The sequence below is a fragment of the Prosopis cineraria genome, unplaced genomic scaffold (genome assembly GCF_029017545.1).
Source record: "Prosopis cineraria cultivar Desert tree isolate PC_DT_omini unplaced genomic scaffold, ASM2901754v1 PC7, whole genome shotgun sequence".
NCBI classification, from domain to species: Eukaryota; Viridiplantae; Streptophyta; class Magnoliopsida; order Fabales; family Fabaceae; genus Prosopis; species Prosopis cineraria.
In genome coordinates this window covers 19,037,423-19,060,202 of record NW_026555338.1, presented here as the reverse complement: position 1 = coordinate 19,060,202, position 22,780 = coordinate 19,037,423, and the positions used below count along the sequence as shown (strand labels likewise).

At 29.2% G+C, this 22,780-nt stretch overlaps 1 protein-coding gene across 1 annotated transcript in view; it reads left to right on the top strand.

Moving 5' to 3' along the window:
* The first annotated feature begins 7,839 nt into the window (after positions 1 to 7,839).
* The window catches only part of LOC129316548 (uncharacterized), a 60,732-nt gene continuing 45,791 nt past the window's right edge, over positions 7,840 to 22,780 (top strand). Inside the window, exons 1-7 of the mRNA XM_054960968.1 lie at positions 7,840 to 8,053; positions 8,247 to 8,336; positions 8,829 to 8,889; positions 8,963 to 9,099; positions 9,229 to 9,483; positions 9,763 to 10,137; positions 10,239 to 10,284. Coding sequence (XP_054816943.1) covers positions 7,934 to 8,053; positions 8,247 to 8,336; positions 8,829 to 8,889; positions 8,963 to 9,099; positions 9,229 to 9,483; positions 9,763 to 10,137; positions 10,239 to 10,284 — 1,084 coding nt within the window. The 5' untranslated portion in view covers positions 7,840 to 7,933. The remainder of the gene's footprint in view (positions 8,054 to 8,246; positions 8,337 to 8,828; positions 8,890 to 8,962; positions 9,100 to 9,228; positions 9,484 to 9,762; positions 10,138 to 10,238; positions 10,285 to 22,780) is intronic.

Sequence of the window (22,780 nt, the reverse complement as noted above, 5' to 3'; positions counted from 1 at the left end):
TTTTTAAATCTTATTTTTTATACAATTAAAAACATGAATTTCATTTATTATTTTTAAATTAAATGTGAAGTTATGAGTGAATTAATGGAAAGTTGAGATAGTAGAAAGATATTTGATGTAAAGTAGTTTTATTTTTTTTTAAAAATAAATAAAGTAAAAGATATTGCTTGTGATGCATAATTTTCTTATTCTTATTATTTTTTAATTATAAATTTAGAATTATAAATAAATAAGTTAATAAGAAGTTGGGATAATGTAGAAATATTTAGAGGGTGCGGTAGTTTTATTTATTTTTAAAATTGAAAAAAAAAGCTTATTAGAATCAATGATACCCTTAAATGCTGCTTGTGGCACATAATTTCATTATTATTTTTAAATTAGAATCTCGAAAGTGTAAATAAGTAAGTTAATGAAAAGTTAGAATAATTTTTTTCATTAATTTTAAAATTAAAATTTTGAATTTTATTTATTATTTGAAATTATGAATATGTAAATGGAAAGTTGAGATAATGGAGAGATATTTGAAGATAAGATAGTTTTATCTATTTTGAACATTTAAAATTAAAGAATAAATAAAGTAAAACAGAGTTAGGGACACGTTTAATTATTAAATATTGCTTGTAGTTCTACTTTTTTAAGAAGTTGAGATAATAAGGAGATGTTTGAAGGTAAGGTAATTTTTATTTATTTTTAAAAATTAAAAAAATAGAGAAAATAAAATTAGAGACACATGTTTTTATTAGGTGTTGCTTATGGTTATGCATGCTCTTTTAGAAAGTTGAGATAATGAGAAGATATTTGAGAATAAGGTAGTTTTATTATTTTTTAAAAATAAAAAATTAAAAAAATAAATAAAATATAATATAATATGAGACACATGTTATCATTAAATATTGCTTGTGGTTTTACTTTATATATATATATATATATATAGATAATATGCCGCAGGAAAAGTTACATGGTAATCTCCCAAATTTGATAAAAAAAAAAAAAATTAAACGGGATGCCAAGGTAAGCTATAAAATGAAGCGAGAAAGGTAATTTTTGATGTAATTTAAAAAATATTAACAACTTTTTTTTATAGGGAGAGACAATAAAGTTTAGAAATAAATAAAGAAAAAGATAGAAGTGATTGAAATGAAATGTTCAGGAAAACTCAGACATCAATTCAAATCTTAGATTCTGGAGTTTAGAGAGATTTAAAAAAAAATCTCACAAATTCTTAGTTTAAAGTTGTGCATTTGTGTCTCTTTATTTATAATCTTAATACATTGTTTTAACTGATCTTGTAATCTTGAACTATATTAATTCTCACAAATACTTAAGCAAACAAATACATAAATAAATTTCTTTTGTTATTTGGAAGCACATTATTTTAGTCAATGTCTTAATAATTGTATAACTTTTTTAAAAAAATCAAAAAAATATATTTTAAAACATCAATAATAAAAGAATGATAAAAAGAAATTGATAAATATCGACAAAAATATAATAATAAACTTCATAGTTAAAAATTATAATTTTGATGATTTATTTAAAAAATTTTAAATTATGCAAATTAAAATTAAAATTGAATGGGTAAAGGCGGCAAGCCTGTATTAGTTGCTAAACAAGTATTTTTAGGTTATAATATTATAATTTAATTAAAATTTTGTTTCTATTTTTTTTTGAACTTTTAAATTTAGTAAAGATGATGACAACTATATTTTTATTTATTCCCTTTGTTAAAAAATATAAAGTATTTTTAGTTTTTTGAGGTGTAATCATTGTCTTTTTTTTAAGTGCTTGATAAATGACTTTATATTTATTATTGGATGTTTCGTAGGGGTGAACATAAAAAGATAGGATTAGTTTGAAAGTAGGTAACTACTTTATTGGAGGAAGATTTGATTAAAAATACCTTATATTTTTTAGCGGAGGGAGTATAATTTTAAATTTTTTGGTCAAAAAATTCTATTACTTTAAATTTTAAAAACTTGAATTAGCAGCCAAACAAGTTTTTTTATTTATATTACTATAATTTAATTATTTTTCTATTATTTTTGAAATACCTTAAATTTAATAAAGGCAACAATAAATATTATAATTTAATTAAAATTTTATTTCTATTATTTTAAAATTTTAAAACCTGAATTAGTGGCTAAGCAAGTATTTTTGTGGTTATAATATTATAATCTAATATTATAAATTTATGATAATATTAGATTATAAAATTATAATAATATTATAAAATTGTATTTATGTTATTTTCGAAATATCATAAATTCAATAAATGCAGAGATAAATATATGTCAAACATGTCAAACATGTACTTTTACTTTTAGGTTATAATATTATAATTTTTTTTTTGGATTAAAGGTCAAACTTTATCCCTTAGAATGATAGTAGTATTCATAAGAAGGCCAACAAAAAGAAATTGGGCCAACAGTGCACAGAAAGTAAAACTAAACATAAAATTGATAGGCTCCAACAAGTCAAATGGTCCAATCATTTGACAGCAAGATATCGCTTCTACTTCCAGGAAGGAGACAAGCAATCATTTTAAGCAGAATCTGCATGGCTCATGAAGAATCGCCTCCAAGTATGTTAATAAAGGTATCTAAAAGGTACTTTCTAATCTATTATCTAAAATATAAATATTTTTTTAATTAATCTTGATTTAAAATATAAATAACTTTGTATAGCAGCGGACGTAAGATCCTGAGTCGGTATAATTATATAAAATTTAAAAATAATAAAAAATAATTTAATATTTATAAAATAAATATTTAGTTTTATAAAACAATATTAGAAAAGGAAAAAATTAAAATGATATTTTTATAAAAATAATCTAAATTTAAATATAATCTACTCAAAAATTTAAAATATATTGAACTTGAGTGAAATATAAAAGATCAAAAAAAAAATTTATACTTAAATATATTTTAATTTGGATCTAGTGGGTTTAAAACTATTAGGATAATGGGAGCATATTTTTAAAAGTTCCACCTCTTCTGTGTAAATTTTCTCAAGTTAAATGGGGATACTTGCCCACTCTCAACTATGCTAATGTCTATTAATTACTAATATATAGTTCACATTTAATCAAGCTGGTTAAATTTAATATTTTTTTACAATTTTTATAAATTGACCATACAAATTTATTCTAGATCGTTTTGAATCTAACAGTATAATAAGTTAAAAATTTTGAATTTGAACCAAACAAGATATATATGGTCAATTTATAAAAATTATGAAAAATTAATATTAAATTTAGTCCGAGCTAGTTAAATATGAATTATATATATATATTGATAATTAATATATTTATTAATTTTTTATAAATATTTATTTTAAAAAATATAAGAGAGATGATGAGGTGAGCTCTAAATGTGCTCCGTATCTATCAGTTGTCCATAACATTGAGAAATACTTAAGTAAATTAAATTTATTACGTCATTTGTACTCTTTTCAATTAAAATACTTTAAGTAATTTAAAAAAAATCCTATATGATATTTTTTAATTTATTTTAATCTTATAACATAATGGACATTTGATTTCTTACTTTTTATCTCTCTACTACTTTCAATATTAAAATTAATTTACATTTAATGTTATTTAAATGTTATGTTTTTGTTAAACATATTATAAATGACGTGATGCACTTAGTTCACCTAAGAATTTCTCACATGACACTACCCATTTCATGGTGTTTTTCACCATCCTATCTCATATCTTCTTCAGTCCGAAGCTTAAGAGAGATGAATATACATAAGAATCCTGTTAAATTATAATATTATAATTTAATTGAATTGTATTTTGATTAATTTTGAAATATTTTAAAGGATAAAGTAGCAAATCTGGTCACAAACTATTTTTTAAAGAGCATCTGGTAGCTTAAATGTAAATCGTGAACTTTTAAAAATGGAGCATCTAGTAGTCCACCGTTAACTTCAACTGACGGATGTTATGTGGGGCCCACAATATCACGTGGCAAGACACGAGCATGACACATCAACATGATAAAATGTGCAAACTTAGCCATGCATTATTTTTTGAGGAGCGCTGGGTAGCCTATACCATAAAAAAATGGATCATCCAACACTTTCCCCTCAATTTTGACTAAATACTATTGATTTTCACACTTATAAGGCCCACAAAGCATTAATCTTTCTAATTTTTTTGGCCTTTATTCTCAATATAAGCTCCAGAAGAAGAGGTTCACTGAGTTTTTATCTAAAAACGTACACAAAGATAATGTCAATGAAATAAAAGCTTGATTTAACTACGCATAAGAGAAGTTTGATTCTAGCTTAATTTAGTTACAAATTATTTCTTTCACTTTGTTAGCATCATTTTTATAAATATCTTTAGATAAGAACTTTTTGAACCTCTTCTTCTCGAGCTGAGATTGAGAATGAAAACAAGAAGATTGGAGAGATTAATGTTTCATGAATCTCATAAGTATGAAAATAAACAGTATTCGGTCAAAAATGAAGGAAAGGTGTTGGATGATCTATTTTTTTATAGTTAAGCTACCCAGTGTTTTTCGAAAAATAGTTTATAGTTAAATTTGCATCTTTATCATATTGATGTGTCATAGTCGCATCGTGCCATGTGTCATTGTGGGTCCTATATAATGTCTGTTAATTAAAGTTAACGACGGGCTTCTGGATGCTCTATTTTTAAAAGTTCACGATTTATTTTGCACCATCTGATAGTTTAGGCTACTAGATGCTCCTCGAAAAATAGTTTGTAGCCAAATTGCTACTTTATCCTATTTTAAATTTAATAAAGATAACAATAATATATTTCTCATATTTCATTTTAAATTTAAAAGCTTGGATTAGTTGTCAACCAAGTATTTTTAGATTATAATATTATAATTGAATTAAAATTTCGTTTATATTATTTCTGAAATATATTAAATTTAAGAAAGTAACAATAAATAGGTTTCTTAACTATTATTTTAAAATCTCGATTTGTGGCCGAACAAGTATTTTTTTGGTTATAACATTTATAATTTAATTAAAATTGCATTTATATTGTTTTATCCTTGCATTTGATCTTTAGATATGGATTTTTACTCAGTTTGTAATTTTAATTGTCTCTTGAGCATTGACTTGAAGAAGTTTTCCTATTCATCGGGTTTATCCAATGTGAAAAAAGTTAATTGGTAGATTTCTTTCAGAGAGATCTTAGATAAAAATATTTCTCTTCTATTTTAAAAAAAATTAAAAAGCCTGAATTAGTAGCCGAACAAGTATTTTTAGGTTACAGTATGATAATTTAATTAAAATTGTATCTCTGTTATTTTTTAAATATTTTAAATTTAATAAAGATAACTATAAATATATTTCTATATTTCTTTTCTATTATTTTAAATTTAAATATTCTGATAATCAAAATCATTTAAGAAAAGAATTTTTATAAGATATTTTCAGGCCAAATGATCTTCGTCAAGTAGTATTTTTTTTTTTTGGGTGTTAGAACTTACAAGATTATCAAGTTAAACAATTCATGCCTATAAATACATCATGAATTCTGACTTTCAAAGGCTTGTATTTGAAACAAAGTTGAGGTTTCTTATTGGGAGAAAATTATTGTCAGGCTAATACCTTGCTCATCACACAAAACACTCACACCAAGGCACGTTGCATTACTTATTCATAATTTATAAATAAATTGATTGTATCTATATATTGATGGATGCATATAGTATACTTAAATTAAAATATTGCATTTCATTTTTTAAGGAAAAAATAAACATTATATTTTCCCTCAAAGCCTTCTTTTATTTGCACAAACTCATGAAAGACTTCTAAATAAATTAATTTTTAACTAGTATATGCAAACAGAGTGATTTATTAGTATTATGGAATAAGTTTCCTAATCTATTTCTTTCGGTCAAATGATTCCTATTTCTAATCTATCTTGAATTATATTAATTTCCTTCTTTTTTTAATCTCAAAACTAGTTTTTAATTTGTATTAGGACCTTAGGAATCAATAATTATACACATACAAAAACCAAGATAAATCGCAATGCCAAATCAAATTGTAGAGGCTTTTCTCTTGTGCATCTCTGATTTTGATCTTCTTATTCGTTTTCAAAATCTGTTAACTTTATAGTTTATACCCTTTATAACTGTCATTATTTTTCCTGTAAAGCATTAATGTTAATTTTATATTTACATTTAGAATTTATTACTTACTTATGTATTATATAACGAGCCATAAAAAAAGTGATATAAAGATAGATATAAATAACACTTTCTCCAGTCCTTATTAGCTGCTTTCAACAATTTTATTAGAATCAAGGAATGACAATTAACTCATTTAATATCTTAAAATAAAAAGAATTTCAACTTTACCCCTATTAAAAATAGAAAAAGAGAGATATACAATATATGATGAGTTATAAAATTAAATTTATAATAGAGATAAAATTAGAAAATGATAATAAATGATCCTCCATGTACCTTATATTAAGGATCACAGAATTTTTCTAAAACATGTCCTATAATAAGGAGTAGAAGGAGAGTAATATATCAAATCTCTTACATAATTTGCTTTAGGTTTCAAAACTCCTTCACACGACTCTGTCTCTGGTGTCTCTTATGATTTCTTAAACTTTTTAAAGCGAAGAAGGTTCTAGATATGGTTTGGTCAACTCTCTTGTGGTATATACTTCTTGCTCTTTCTTTTCTAAAAAGTTTCTTTTGTTTTAGATGAAAGTTTTTTCTCCGTCTCTCGGCTCCAGTCTAGGCAAACGGCACGGTACACTGGCTATCTTTCCATTTTATTATTATTTGAGCCCTTATGTTTAGTGCCATATATTTTCTGTAATTATAAATTTGACCCAATTTGAAAGTTTTATCCCTTATTTAGGGATCGTTTTTCATTAAAATTTAGGCCTCCAAATATTTGTTATGATTTTTTCTAAATTCAATGCAATATGTTATCATTTTCCTTTGCTCAATTGTTAATGGATATTATAGTATTTAATTATATTATGTGAAATCTCAAAGTAATTCTTCCAAAATATAATGTATTATTTGAATTTTGTGATGAATTTACATAGTATTGATGGATTTGGTGACGACCCCCTCTCCTTGGTTATTTATGTAGTAGTTGACAAAATTCTGAAACATTCATGATTGCGTATGTTTTGTAAAACCACAAGTAAAATTCATTGCGACCTTGTAAGTATTGTTAGAGATGCAATAAACTATTTTGACCTCTTATTAAGGTATTCAAAACCAAGCTAAACCAAAAGAATCAAGCCAAACTGACTCAAATTGAAAGGAACCAATCAAAACAGATTATTAATCAAATTTATTTTGATTTTTATAACATACAAACTTATTGGTTCGATTCATGTTCTATTTTGAGCCATGAAAACTGAACAAGGTAAATAACACTTAGTCTACTTGCAAATTTAATAGGATGATTGGGAAATTAATGTATAAAATTTGAAGAATAATTACAGAACTTATACAAATTTATTTGCAAATCTATGAGATTAACTTGAAAATCTCAAAGATTGACTTATAAATATTAAGGCTTTTAATTTTTAAAAAATAGTTATTAAGCAATTTGACTTATAAATCTGTGAAATTTAATTTGTAAATATTAAAATATTAATATTTCATTAAGAATATTTCTTAAAAACTTATTTTTGGACTGGTCAACAGATTGATGACTACAAGTAGTTGGCCAGCATCAGTCAAACGGGTGTCAGTCCGAAAACATTTGTTATTTTACAAGAAAAACTAATCATAACTAAATTTCTAAGGATTTAAGGGAAATTTTATAAATATGTCGGACTTATTTGAAAATAAGTCAAAGAAACTTGTTTGTAAATACCTAAATGTCCGCAGCATTCATTTTCTTGGGCGGTCAGAGTCTCTCTTTCAAGCTTCAAGTATTGCTCGTACTCGAACACAGTTGAATGTTCTTCCGCCCAGCCTGCGCGATTCGGGAAGCCAAAATGGATTCTCGAACCAAATTGAATTCTCCTTCCGGAATCCTTTTCAGCACTCGTCTCTGGCCTCAGAATCATGATAAGCAGTTAGTCTTCCGAAATTTCTTCCAACGACTCGGATTTGTTTGGTCGTTCAAGCTTTCATTGTCTCTAGTTTCTTCAAAATCTCTTTTGTTCAGTTTTCTCTCCGAGCTAAATTGGAACCTGTTTACGTGTCTGATTTGTGAAGCATTTGGTGAAAATTGGCTGATTTTTTGGATGCTTTGTATTATCATTACAGGACAGCGTCGAAGGAGATTGCGACTCCCTTTTGAACCCAGATACTTTCTTGGGATCAAAGCAAATTACTTCAGCTTTTGCAGTCCACCAGGTGATCTTTCTCTATTTTTTTTTTTAAGTAAAAACTGAAGCTTCATTTTAATAAAGGAGCTAACAGATACAATAACCTAATGAAGAAACAAATAGACAACAGAAAACCATGGAGACAAAACACTTCTTTCATCGTACTCCATCTACAAGGAAAGATGGAATATGATCAAAGATGCAAAAATCATTCACTAAAGTATGGCCGAACCTAGCTAATCTATCAGCAAAAGTATTAGAGTCCCTGCACATGAAATTTAACGAAATAGTCCAATCCCTACACAAGAAGTTCACAGTTGTCTGAATGATATCTTCAAAAGGGTGATTCCAGTTTCGAGGTCTGGTAAGTAGGTTAATGGCTTCTGTACAGTCACAATAAATCTCTACGCTTCTGAAACCATTGAACCAGCACATCTCTAAGCCTTTTTGTTGTGAATGACTCCCATAGTTATATTGTTACTTGCTTTTTGTTGCGAGTGTAAACTATCTTGAAATGCAGTGCGATGATGGCAGAGCTACAGCCTCCAATCCCTTCCGATTACCCCCCTGTCCAGCGGAAGGTAACAGCATTTTTTTTTTTTTTGCATTGTGTTGTCCCCAAATACGGAAATCCTAACTATTTTTTTTCCTAAGAAATTTTAAGGGATGTTGTTAATTGGATGAAGATACTATTGTCGTGGCACACTGAGCGTGGGATAAGGGGAGATCTTGCTTACAAGAACATTGTTGAGTGCTTTACAACAATTGTACCAAAAGCCAAATCAGCTAAGGTTGTATTCTCATGCTTATCTTTCAAAGTTAAATGCTGTGGGGTTCTTATGATTCTTCTATGCGCATGTTCATTTGCAGGGGTCTTTCTCGATAGTGCCGTAACATTTCTTCTTTCTTCTTGTGGACAGGGGTTTTCGGATCCTTACCACATTTTCACTGAAGATCAAAAAAGGGAATTTGAGAAAGCTTACAGTGCCACTCACAGTCACTTCCTGGTCATCGGGGATAAGTACTATGAGTATGTACTTCATTACGTAGAGAATAAAATTGATTATCAGACCTTCTTGAGTAAGGTCGTTGGAGCTGCACGAATTACAGCAGGTGATCTTGGCCCACTCAGTCCATATACTGCTGGTGTCTGTGTGGCATTGATGGCGGCACAGGTATTGGCACTTAACCATATCTATTTGGGTGTCGGCATTGTATCTTGCTAATCTATCGGGACTTGGGATGAGCATAATGGGCCTCCCTTTAACTTTCGGTAGACTTTAATTTCAAGTGTCGGATTGATCAGCCACTGCTGACAACTAATGCACCCTTTGTGTTTGGTCATGACAAAGGGGCACTTGTATTTTTGTCTTTAGAATTCTGTTCTCTCCCCTTCTCTCTATGCTGTACAATATGAAATTAACTGTGCATTAATTGATGGCTACATAATTCAGGTCAAGATACTCGGGGAAAAAGGGCATTCCTACTTAGATGTCATTCATCATAGTGAAGCTATAGCTGTAGACGTTCTAAGGCTTCACTTGTGTCCTCCTGTACTGGATAACATCCGCACACAACACGCCTTGGAGGAAGTCGACCCGGAACCAATCATAAACTTGTCAGTCCCGGTGCAGGCAGCTAAAGAAGTACCTAGGCTGTTTTCTGGACACAGTATTGGCTCCCCACTGTCAACGCCACTTGATTTTATGCCTAATCGGAATGTAGAAGCTGTCAGTCCATGGAAAATGGATCCATATGGTGAGAGACTTGATGCCCAAGGAAAAGAGATAAATGGCGCTGGAACTAATTCAGGCTATGCAGTCTACCAGGTGATCTCTCTTTCTCTAATTCTTCCCTCCTTGTGGGTCCACTCCCATAGTTATATTGTTACTTGCCTTTTGTTGCAAGTGTTAACTATCTTGAAATGCAGCGCGTTGATGGCAGAGCTAAAGCCTCCTATCCTAATCCAGAGCGAGGCAAGACTATTTTTTGCATTGTGTTGTCCCCAAAAACACAAAACCTAACTATATTTTTTTTCCTCAGGAATTTTTTTGATTACTGTTCGTATGGTTAAGGAGCACTTCTTTAGGAGATGCACTGAGAATGGAGTGAATAAAAATCATGCTCGCAAGATCATTGCTATGTGCATTACCGGAACTGCATCAAGAATAATCTCAACTAAGGTTGTATTCTCATGCTTATCTTTCAAAGTTAAATGCTATGGGGTCTTTCTCGGAAGTGCCATAACATTTCTTGTTTCTTTTCATGGACAGGAGCTTTCGGCTGTTTACAACATTTTCACTGGAGATGAAAAAAAGGAATTTGAGAAAGCTCACAGTGACTCATTCAATGACTTCCTGGTCTTCTGGGATGCGTATCATAAGGGTCAATTTCCTCACCTTATGGGTGAAATTCGTGAGGTGTCCATATTCGGTGCTGATCAACTTGATCTTGGCTCACTCTGTCCGTATACTGTTGGTGTCTCTGTGGCATTTATGAGGGCACAGGTAGTGGCTCTTTACCATTTTATCTATTTGGATGTCTGGCATTCTATCTACTAATCTATCTATTGGGACGTGGGATGAGCATGATGGGCCTCCCTTTAACTTCCGGTAAAAACTGAGGAGGAATGAGAACTAGGGGAGAAAACTGCTAAAGATGATTAAAAAAAAAATATCTTTTTTCTGAAATTCCTCCTCCTAGTTTCCCCCTTTTTTATTTTCTTCCCATTTTCCTTCCATCAAAACCAAGCCTTGATTTTAAGTGTGAGATTAATCAACCACCGCTGACAACTAATATACCATTGTTGTGTTGGTCGTGACAAATGAGCATTTGGTTGGGTATTAGACTTGAATCAATGTGAGAAATCTCACATGAAATAAAGTTGAGTTTAATAATTGATGTATGATAAAGAAGGGCCCATAAACTTAAGTCTTAAGATATAGTGTGCTTCCACTACTTTTCTTCATTTGTCCTCCCCCTTAGTTTCAGACTGTTTGCTCCCCATTCCTAAAAGTTGGTTATTTTTGTTCTGTCCTCCCCCCTTTCTATTATTCTATCCATGCCATAGACATGAAATTAACTGTGCATTAATTGATGACTACACAATTCAGGTCGAGATACTCAAGGACCAAGGGCATTCCTACTTAGAAATCATTAACAATAGTGCCAAAAACACTGCCATCATTCTGAATAATTGCATCGAACTCGCCATCGGGCTAGTCGACCCGGAACCCATCCCCGACAACCTATCAGACAAGGTGCATGGAGCAACTGGAACTTCTGCTTAGATCAGAAACGAAGAAGAGATTTCGGTGCCACCGAATGCAGATTCTGTGTCAGTGCATGTAAGTGCTGACTCTAATCATACTTCTTTTCTACAGGAGCAATTGGGCAAACTTGTTCCGATCTGCAAGAAAATTAATCCATTTGGTTATGGGAGCCTACTCTGGTTTTTTGTTGGTTCCTCTTTACTGGCAAGGGGTTTATTTGGACTTCAATTTAACTATTCGGGTCAAGGCTTTTCACTATGTGGGCAACAAGATCGCGTTATTGTGCATCGTGGGTTCTCGCTCAACGCATGGTTTGGAGCCCCAAAAAACGAAAGGCTTCCCATAGAAACCCTAGCTGACTGCTTTGCTAAATTTTCTAACTGGATTCAGAAGAATTCATGACAAGTATCCTATTAGAGGAGGATTCCTGTTCGAGCTTTAAGGTTTGCAATTTATGTTCTATTTTTAGTACATTCTTTTATGGTCTCACTGGTTAGACTAGTGGTGGGACAGGTGATGTAATAATAACTATGTTGGTCCACTGGCCAAAAGAAATATTGTGCCAAAAAATAATTTGACATGGGAGGATAGCTGATTTACATTAATGTATAAGGGTTTATCATTAATATATGCATGATTTATTATTGAAAACTTAAAAATTTATGAGAGGTTTATCATTTATATACAACAATATATTATTGACAAATATAATAAACTGATCATAATATAAAATATAAAATATTGAGCTATTTATTATACTTGAATCTGCGTTTCAGTAAGCTACGTCCTTTTTCATGGGTGGATGATGCAGAGCGGGAAGGGAAAAGGATTAGAGAGAAGATAGAAACTCAAGTTAAAGTAAGTATCAATCAATTTTTATTCTAAAATACTTTAATTTGAATTTGGAACAAATTTTTTATTTAGATACACAAAAATTGAATTTAGATTTGACTCAAATTTAAATTCATTTTAAAGTATAATATTTATAATTTTAAATTTCTTTTACACCATAAAAATTTGAAATTCTAACCATTCAAACATTTCATTTTCTTCACATTTTCACATTTTTTATGACTCCCGTACCTTTTACCATCTCTAGTAAATTAAAAAAATAAAAATAAACTCATCTTTTCTAGTTTTCAATTTTTTTTAATCTCAACTCATCTCTCCTATTTTATTTGAAATTTTGTAAACCACCTGAACAAATATTTTATATTTGACCTATGAGTTTCAAATTTAAAATCTGAATGTAAATCCATCAATCCAAATATTCTCTAAAACATAACCCAGTAATATAATATATTATATTTATTCAAATCAGATCATTCTAATAAAATAAAAATATTAAATATAATTAACACCATATCTCATCAGTGGACTTCTCCTATCTTGAACCACCGTCCTAGGTTGGTTTCAATTAGAATTTGCTCCATCTCATAAATCAATACGAAATCAATCTAGAAAACGCATGAAAATCTAATTAAACCCATAGACAACAATAGTATCAGACTTATGGGCCGTGTTGTAGCCTTACTGGGTTGGGCCTGTATATTTGCTCTAACAAGAATCCAATCAAGAACACTCAAGGAGTTAATCATAATATTATAATTATAATATAATATTTATAATATAATTACAAATACTTTCTTAATTATATGTCATAATAATATCTCTCTGATCTTAATATATCATTTTTTATACTTTTAATATTAAATTATTCCTATTTTTAATTTTGTTACATATATGTCTAAGCTAGAGGAGGAAATTTGGGCTTACCCTAATAAGCATGAAAAATCTTAGGACCAAATTTAAGAGTTTAAAATATTTTCTTTACTTCAACCTTATTTGAGTCGTTCAAAGAAATCCAAACCAAGCTTGAACATGAATGAACTTAGCATGAATACCCAAATTATTTTTATTATTAATACAATAAAAATACAATAAGATAAAAATAAAAATTTTATTTTTTAAATAAAAATTGAAATTAGCTAATAAAATATAAAATAATATTTAAGAATTCAGGATATTAATAAAATAAAATTACAATAAGATAAAAATCAAAAATCTTAATTTTTTAAGATAAAAATTGAAATCAATTAAATAATAATAAAATAATATTTAACAATTCGAATATTCAAGCTAGTCCAAAAAAGGCTAAGGTGTTATTGCCAGCTTTGGTTATATGATATTTTTTATATGTTCAAATATTTTAAGTCCAACTTGAATAAAACCAACGCAAATTAAACTCTTTCTGAATAAGTCCAACCTAATTCGTATAAGCTGATTTTATCCTAAGCTATGGTTGGCAAACATCCAAGATGGCAACATGTAATATAAAAATTTGGGTCAACTCAACCAATTGAAATTATTAAACTAATATCTCGATTAATTTAATAAAATTTTTTATTTATGACTGATTTGATTATAATTCAATTATAATTTTAATTATTAATCATTAAACTAGTATCACAACTGATCCATTTTTCAATGCCTTGGTGGTCCAAATTCAATTGTAAGCAATGGAAGAGTCAAGTATGGTGCAGTTGGAGTTCGTATTTCTTAAGGAAGTATACGTGGAAGGCTTGATGAATTTTGGCGTCAGAAGGCAATCTAAGTTAGTTCCATAATGCTTGCGATTGATTTTATATTTTATAGTGGACCTTGGGCTGTCTTCCCTTCCTAGAACGATCTAATAATAATGTTTGTATTATTTGTTTTATAGGAAGTACCTGTTTCCATAACATCTAAAATCAATTTTAGAGATCAAAATGATAATTCTATGAAAATATATCTAAACACTCATATTACATGTTAAAATTAATTATAAATTTAAAATCATATTTTTATGAAAAATATTCAAACACTCATTATACATGTTAAAATTAATTATGAATCTAAAATCATAGTTTTCTTAAGAAAAAACATAACTTCGGATTCATGTACTTTACTTGCATTTTGCTTTTTGATTCTTGCACTTTTTTCAGTGTTTTAAATTCCTATGCTTTTGTTTTTATTGTTTTAAATCTTCCTAAAGTTCCTACACTTTGTTCATGAAAGAATTTAAAATAATAAAAAAAAATAAAAGTGTAACGACCTAAAACATTGAAAAAAAATATAAGAACCCTGGCAAAACGTAAAAATGTGCAGGGATTAAAAAATTATATTTTTTATTTTCTTAAAAATATCCAAACACTTCTTATCATGTCAAAATCAATTATGAATAAAAAAAATATAATTTGTAAAATAATTTATAAACTTTTTTAGATAAATTTTTAAAAATGTATAATTGAAAATTTGAATTGAAAAGTAGGTATTAATAGCTAATAAAATAATCATGATTTTGGGTTGATAATTAATTTTGATATGTATGGAAGTGTTTGAATATTGTTAAGAAAACTACAATTTTAAATTCATAATTAATTTTGGCATGCATAATGAGTATTTGAATTTTTTTTAAATATGATTTTAAATTTATAATTGATTTTAACATATAAAATGAGTGTTTGGATATATTTTTATAAAATTATAATTTTACCCTATTTTCAATTCTTCCTTTCAATTTTAATTAAAATTAATTTTATTAATTAATTTTATAAATCAATTATATACTACATAAGATAATTAATTATATTTTAAATTAATCATATTAATTAAACTTTTTATAATTAATTATATTTAATTGAAATTCAAATGCCTTTTAATTTTAAGTTTCTCAACCAGCTGATTTTTGCCTTTGCGGTTCATTACTCGGGCACAGTTTCAAATGCCGATGGACCGAAAGAATTTCTCCGCACCTCAAGTTTATGGCGTTTTTGGTCAAAAAAAAAAAAAGTTTATGGCGTTACGTCTCATTATGTGTCAGAGCTTTAGAAATGTCTTAATTATGTTTCATGCAAGTCTCCCATACTAGTTTTTATTTTCCACTCCCCGAATATTAATATTAGAACATTTGTAATGTAATATATTTATAAGAAAAATTCAGTTAACGATCACTGTAAAAATTTAATTTTAGGTGAGTTTAAAAAAATTTAAAATTTCAATTCACTTTAAGAGAAAAAGTCAAAAAAAAAAATTGTTATACAAAGTCACTAATTATTAATTTTCTTAATACACTTATTAATTTATCAATATCATTTGCAAATTACACTCATTTATCAAAACAATCAATAATATTAATTATTAATTTATTAACTTTACTTATTAATTTATTAATATCAATTGTAAATAGCAAAACAGGTAAGTAATTTACAATTGATATTAATAAATTATAAGACCTGTCATTAATTTACAACTAATATTAATAAATTAATAAGTAAATTTAATAATTTAATAATTAATGTTATTACTTATAATTGAAAAACTGATGTGAAATTATACATAATTATTAATATGAACTCATGTAATTTACTACTTTATATTTATAAATTAAAGAATCTCAATCCAAAGTGAGGATTCAAATCTCAGTCCAACCCGTGGTAAAGGACTAATCTGTTCAATTAGATTCAATCAATCTCAATCTCCGTTAATAGTACTAGTAGCTTACATAAATTAAAATTACCTTAATCATTTGGGATAGCGGGTTGGCTTTATCAGGGATTTTTTTAAGACCTTACCTTACGTCAAGGCATATTTCAAGTTTAGTATTTAGCATTCTTGTATTTGATGAGCTCATTAGTCAAAGCCTTGATCTTAGCCTCTCAAATTTCTATAATTTTTTATTTTGATAAATATAAAAAACTTTTAAATCTATGGTCTCTTCCGGTGAGAACAGATCAACAGAACACAGTACAAATTTAATATTCATGCAGACACTTCAACAAGCAGGGGAGGCAATAGCAAGAAATGCATAACAGTACAAAACCATTCAATTTCAGGGAAAATCGAATAAACAGAATAAAATTAAGAAGAAGAAGAAGAAAACGCACCTGGAAACTTGTAACCTTCAATGGAATGGCCGTGGAGTTCATTCTGCATCTCGCCCAGAAAGCATGTTAATCTTTTTGGTTCGCCTGCTAAATCCTCTGGCTCGAAACTTGTAGAGGAAAAGTTAAAACCCAGGAAAAGGCGTACAAGAGGACTTGTCTTCGGCAAACAAAATGGTGACGAGGCTGAATGCAGATCGAAATCTGCAATCGGTTCAGCAAAAATCGCGACTCAGAAGGAAAAGGATGGTTGGATGGAGATGCGGAGATAGAGATAAGGCATGAAGATAGGGTTTCACCACTTTCTTTTTAATAATATTTAATTTAATTTAACAACCAGTTTTCAATTTTAAAAGCGGGCCTAAAACTGTTTTTTTTTTTTTTTCGCCAGCGAGCCAAAAACTTAATACACTATGACTGTGTGTCTTTTCAGCGTAAACCGAGCACCCCAATTTAAAAAACAAAACCGACCACCCTATATGAATTAAGCATGCTTCCTCTTATAAATAGAATAAAAATTAAATGAAATTATTTATTTTAGAGTTTATAACTCTTGTAAGCTTTAGTGCTTTGTGGTGGCATCCCGTGTGAGAAACAAATGTGATCAAGAGCATGATCGACTCTCGTGTTATCGAAGGCTAAGGTTTCTAGAGGCAAGTGCTCTAAAGAATCTTATCCTTAATCATTATCCCATTATTTATTTCCTTCCTTTCTTTATTTTCATCATAAATTTCGTCCCTTTCTTTTTGTTCTTGTATTTTTATTGTGTTTCAGGGTTCTGTCCCTAAACTAGAACGATTCTACTTCCGCGTCTCCTATCAGATTGCTACCAGAGCTTTGGTTGTTAGTTTGCTAGTTGTGGTTCGAAATCTTGTCCTTTCTTTTTTTTTTTTTTTCATTTTCTCTTATCTACCCTATCTACTTCTATCTTTTGATTTTTCTCTTCTTCATCTTTGTGACTTTCTCATCTTATGTGAGTTTTTATTTTATTAACATTCTAAAAAAAAGAGAGAAAAAATACCTAGAAATTCATGCAAAAAAGTGTTAGTGTGTTGAAAAAAAAGAATAAAAAAAATCTAAAAATTCAAAAAAATTACAAAAAAATATTTATTGCTGTGAATTGTGACTGTAGAAAAGACTATTCTTGAACTCCAAGTCACTAAGAGGTTGCCTGAAGAGAAAAGTCAAGTTGGGTGGTAAGAAAGTCTTTTACTTTGGTCATTTTCTTATTTTTCATTCTTGGCAGCACTTTTCAAATTCTCTACTCTTCTATTTTGCTATTTGTGCTACTCTCCTATTTTATTTGGCTTCTTATTTTTTATCTTTGAGCATTTGACTCTTTGACTTTCATTTCTTTCTTTCTTATTTTTGTTTGTTACTTGTGGTTTTTTCTTTTGTAAGCGTGATTTTATTTGAAAATTTTACTTTCCTATTTGTTTCAAAATTTCAAAAAAAATTTTAAAAAAAATATATCCTCTTTTCATCTTGTACTTGTTTTCTAGTTTCCTTAATTTAGAAGATATTCACTTGGTTTTTTCTTAATTTCTTGATTTGTGTTTGGTTTCACCATTGGATTCTATCCATAAGCTTAGTGAGTGGTAAAAGGCAAGTGTGTTTTTCATTATTAAAACAAAGCCATTATCTTTTTTTGTGAAATACAAATGACTTTATTTCTTTTGAGAGTAAACACATGAGTTTATATGTATGAGGATCCATTTTTATTTTATATGGGTTCTAGTGCTTCTGTGAATATGAGTAACAAGGATGAATCTCTTAGTGTTGATATGAACTCTATTTTAGAATTTATTAAAACACAGTTGTAGTAGTTTCACTTGAAACTTGATCATAGGTTCCATAAGGAGGATAAAGATAAGGTGGAGACGTCCTCTTCTAAAGGAAAGAAGCATGAGACCCCCAACGATGATGAGGAGTATGAAGAGCCCCCTTCTCCTAAGGGAAAGAAATCCTCAAAGCGTAATGTTGACTTATCGGACCAAAAAGTAAAGTATCCTTCATTTAAGGGTAGCAACAATCTAAAAAAATACCTTAATTGGGAAATGAAAATGGACCAAATCTTCAAGACCCTTGATTTGTTTGAGTCAAGGAAGGTAAAAACTGCTTCTTTGAATTTCACTGACTATGCTGTTTATTAGTGGCAAGATTTATAGTACAAAAGAAACAAACTTAGGAAAAAGCTCATTAAATTGTCAGAGAAGCTTAAAAGATATTTGAGAAAGGCTTATGTCCCTAACTACTATTACACAAAGCTGAATAGAAAATTGAGAATGTTTTCTTAAGGATCTATGACTATGGAGGACTATGTGCATAAGTTGATTCTCTTGAAGTTTCGTGCAAACATTCAAGAAAATGAATGTGAAGCAATGTCAAGAATTATGGATGGCTTGAGGCCAGAGTTGAGAGATATAGCTTGACTTGTACACTTTTATGGACAAGGAAGAGCTCATACACAAAGCTATAAAGTTAGAGCAGAGAAACAAGAATAAACATTCCAAGTTCTCTTGGAAAGACTCCAAGGCAACGTCTAAATGGAAGGATTTCAAGGCTAAGGAAGAAATAAAAATCAAGTATAAGGGTAAAACTTCTAACCCTAAACCTTCTTCTTATTCATATAACACTTCTCCTATTAAGTGTTTTAAATGCAATGGTGTAGGCCACATGGCGAGAGATTTTAGCAATAAAAGAGCTATGATCTTGAGAGATGATGATGGCTATGATAGTGTGCATGAAAGTGATGCTGATAATGTTGATAATGATTCTATCTTCCATGAATTAAATGATGAGTTTGAATGCAATGATATAGTTGAATCTATCTTGGTGGCAAGAAGAGCTCTCAATATTCAACCAAAGGAGGATGATAAACATGAGCAACGTGAGCATATTTTTCATACTAGATGCTTTATCAAAGAGAAAGTGTGTAGCATGGTAATTGATAGTGGTAGTTGCACTAATGTAGCTAGCACTTTACTTGTAGATAAATTATCTCTACCTTTAATTCCACATCCTAAGCTCTACAAATTGCAATAGTTGAATGATTGTGTTGAAATTAGGGTTTTTAAGCAAGTGTTAATTACTTTCTCTGTTAGGGTCTATACTTGTGATGTACTATGTGATGTAGCCCCTATGCTTGCTGGACACTTGTTATTAGGTAGGCCTTGATAGTTTGATAATACGGTTACTTATGATGGTTTTAGAAATTGTTACAAAGTGCCTTTTAAAGGCAAAACTGTTGTATTAAATTCTCTTAGGCCCATCCAAACTTATGAAGAAGATTGCTCAAGATTACAAGTAAAGGAGAGATCTCCTTGATTATGGCATGAGTGAGAGAGAAAAGAAAGAGAGTATTACTTTACTTGAAAATCAATTAAAAGAGAGGAAAAAAGAGTGGTGAGAAGGTGAGAAAAGAAAAAAATAGAATGGTGGGAGTGAAAGAAAATAGTGAAAAGAAAATATTATTGTGTGGGAAAAGTGAGATTCAAGAGGCTTTGATAAGTGAGTGAGCTCTTATTATAATTCCTAAAAATATTTTTTTTACTGACACTCTTGACCCTACTTTACCTACTAGTGTTGTCTCTTTGTTGCAGGACTATAGAGATTTATTCCCTGACGAGATTCCTGATGGGCTTCCTCTCTTAAGAGGAATTGAACATAGGATAGATTTCTTACCCGGAGCTACTATTCCAAACAAACCTACTTATAGGGCTAACCTTAAAGAGACTTAGGAGATCTAGCGCCAAGTAGAGGAATTGATTATGAAAGGCTTGATGTGTGAGAGCCTTAGCCCTTATGCTGTCCTTGTTATCTTGGTGCCAAAAAAAGACGGATCTTGAAGGATGTATGTTGATTGTAGAGAAGTCAACAAAATTACTATAAAATATCATTACCTTATCCCTAGACTTGATGATATGCTTGATAAGTTGCATGGTGCTTCTATCTTTTTTAAAATTGATCTTAAAAGTGGTTATCATCAAATTCGTATGAAAGATGTAACATCCAAAAAATTTTAACCCTGATTTATTAACTTAATTAGGGTAGTTAGTGAGTTAATGAGGTGTATGGCCAGAGGGGCTTAACTTGGCATAATTGTTATGATTTCAGCCCTAGAAATGAGTTCGGATCGATGGCAGGCCACCCGGGCAAGGAAAGAGGATGAAAAAGTGAAGAGTTATGTTCTGTGCCACACGCCGTGGTGCATGGTTAGTCTGTCGCGACGCACAAACATAATTTGAATGTAACAGGTTCCTCTGTGCCATGCACTGTAGAGGATAGCATCATGCGCCGTGGCGTATGGCCAAAAATCTGATAAATCAGCTCGTGAGTTGAGTAAAAATAAAAGAGAGAAAGAGGAGGAAACCAAATAAATTAGTTTTGGCTCTATTGGGGCACAATATTTGGCCCATTGTGGATAGATTGAAGCTCCCAAACACTCAAGGTAAGATTATGATGCTTCCTTCTTTCCTTTCCTCTCTCATTTATGATTATTTATGTAGGATTTGAGTTGGGAGATGGATTTTTGTTCCATAAGAGTATGAGTCCGATTCCATTGGTTAAAATTAGAGCCGGTAATTCAGGCGGGCCGGGCTTATTCGGGCCAGGCTCAATTTGGGCTGGGCTTATTTGAATCGAGCTTAAAGAATCCTACTCATTTTAAAAAGCCTATATAGTCAAGCTTGGCCCTAACATCATCGGGTTTCAGGCTTATTCGGGCAGACCCGAATACTCAAAAATTTTTTTAAAAATATTTTTTTTATTTTTTAATCAATTTTAATTTTTAAATAATTTTATTAAGCATAAAATATTATTTTAACTTGAAAGGAATAAAAAAATAATAACTTATTAACTTTGTAGTTAAGTACTTAAGTAGCTATGTTACTATTTTGCTGTATTATATGCAATTTATTTATGAATGTTTCCTTTACTTGTAAATTAATGTCTTATTTGTTTAAATATTTCTCTTATCATGGTTATATAAAAATATTTATAATTTTTAATTGAATTATATTATTTTAATTATGATTAAGTTAATCTCAATTTAACTATAGTTAAAACACTAATTTAAAATCATTGCCCTGATTAGCTTAAAGTTTTTAATAACTATTGGATAAACTGTACTTTTTATTTTTAAGCATATGAGAAAAATAGCCATCATTATATTATATAAAAAAATCATTTAATTATGGGTAAAACACTATTTTTTTTAAATTTTTTTCTTTAACCTTTTATATTGTTTAAGCCCTATATACAAAAGGTATTTACTTTAGTTCATTCTTAATTTTTAACCAAGTTTAGCATGGATGATAATTAAATAATTATTTAAAAATATTATTTTATTTATTATGTTTGTTTAGTAGAAGAGCCGAGAATTTGTACATATCCAAATTTTATTTTTAAAATTATTTTTAATTTAAAATTAATTATTTTATTTTTTAAAAAATCTAAAATATAATTTTTTGGACAAGAAAATGGTGTATATCACTCAACTTTTTTTTTTGAAAAAAATTGAGTCTTAAAATATAAAAATTAATATTAAAATATATTTTATTTATTATTTTGAGATATTTTATTTGATTAAAAATAATAAAAATAAGAAACTATAAATATTTTTATTTTTTTTAAAATAACTATAGTAATACACTCAAATATATGATATTTTAAAATAAAATGATATAAAACTTTAAAAATAATTAATATTTATTATATTATATATATTTTTAAAAATTTATTTTTTTCTATTCAGGTATTTAGGCCAAGCCTGAACCCGATCGGGCTTGGCTCGAATTTTCTTGGGCCTAAATTTTTCAGGCGAGTTTGGGCTGACCTATCGAGTTTGGCCCAAATTACTGGCTCTAGTTAAAATGAGATTAATGGGAGTGATTTTATGTATTGGAATACCACATTGATGATTTTAAAAGTGGTTGGTCCATAGGAGCATTTAATATTCAAAAATTGGTATTTATGAGGTAGTTGAGAGAGGTTAATGTGCATTAATGATAGTTTAAGGTGTTATTAATAATAATATACATTAATGAAATCTAATGAGCCTATTGAGTATGAATGGGTAGTAATTATGAGATGACTTAGTAGTGTATGTGGAGTTTTATGTTGATAAAACTCCAAGAGCTAGTTGGTGATGATGTTCTTGTGGTTTGGATGAATTGAGGTTCGTTTTGGAACCATTCGAGCTCGTTGAAGCTTGGGGAAGTTGCTATAGTGAGGGATAAACTTTTGACCTCTTAAAGGTTTGAGGTAACCAGGGAAAC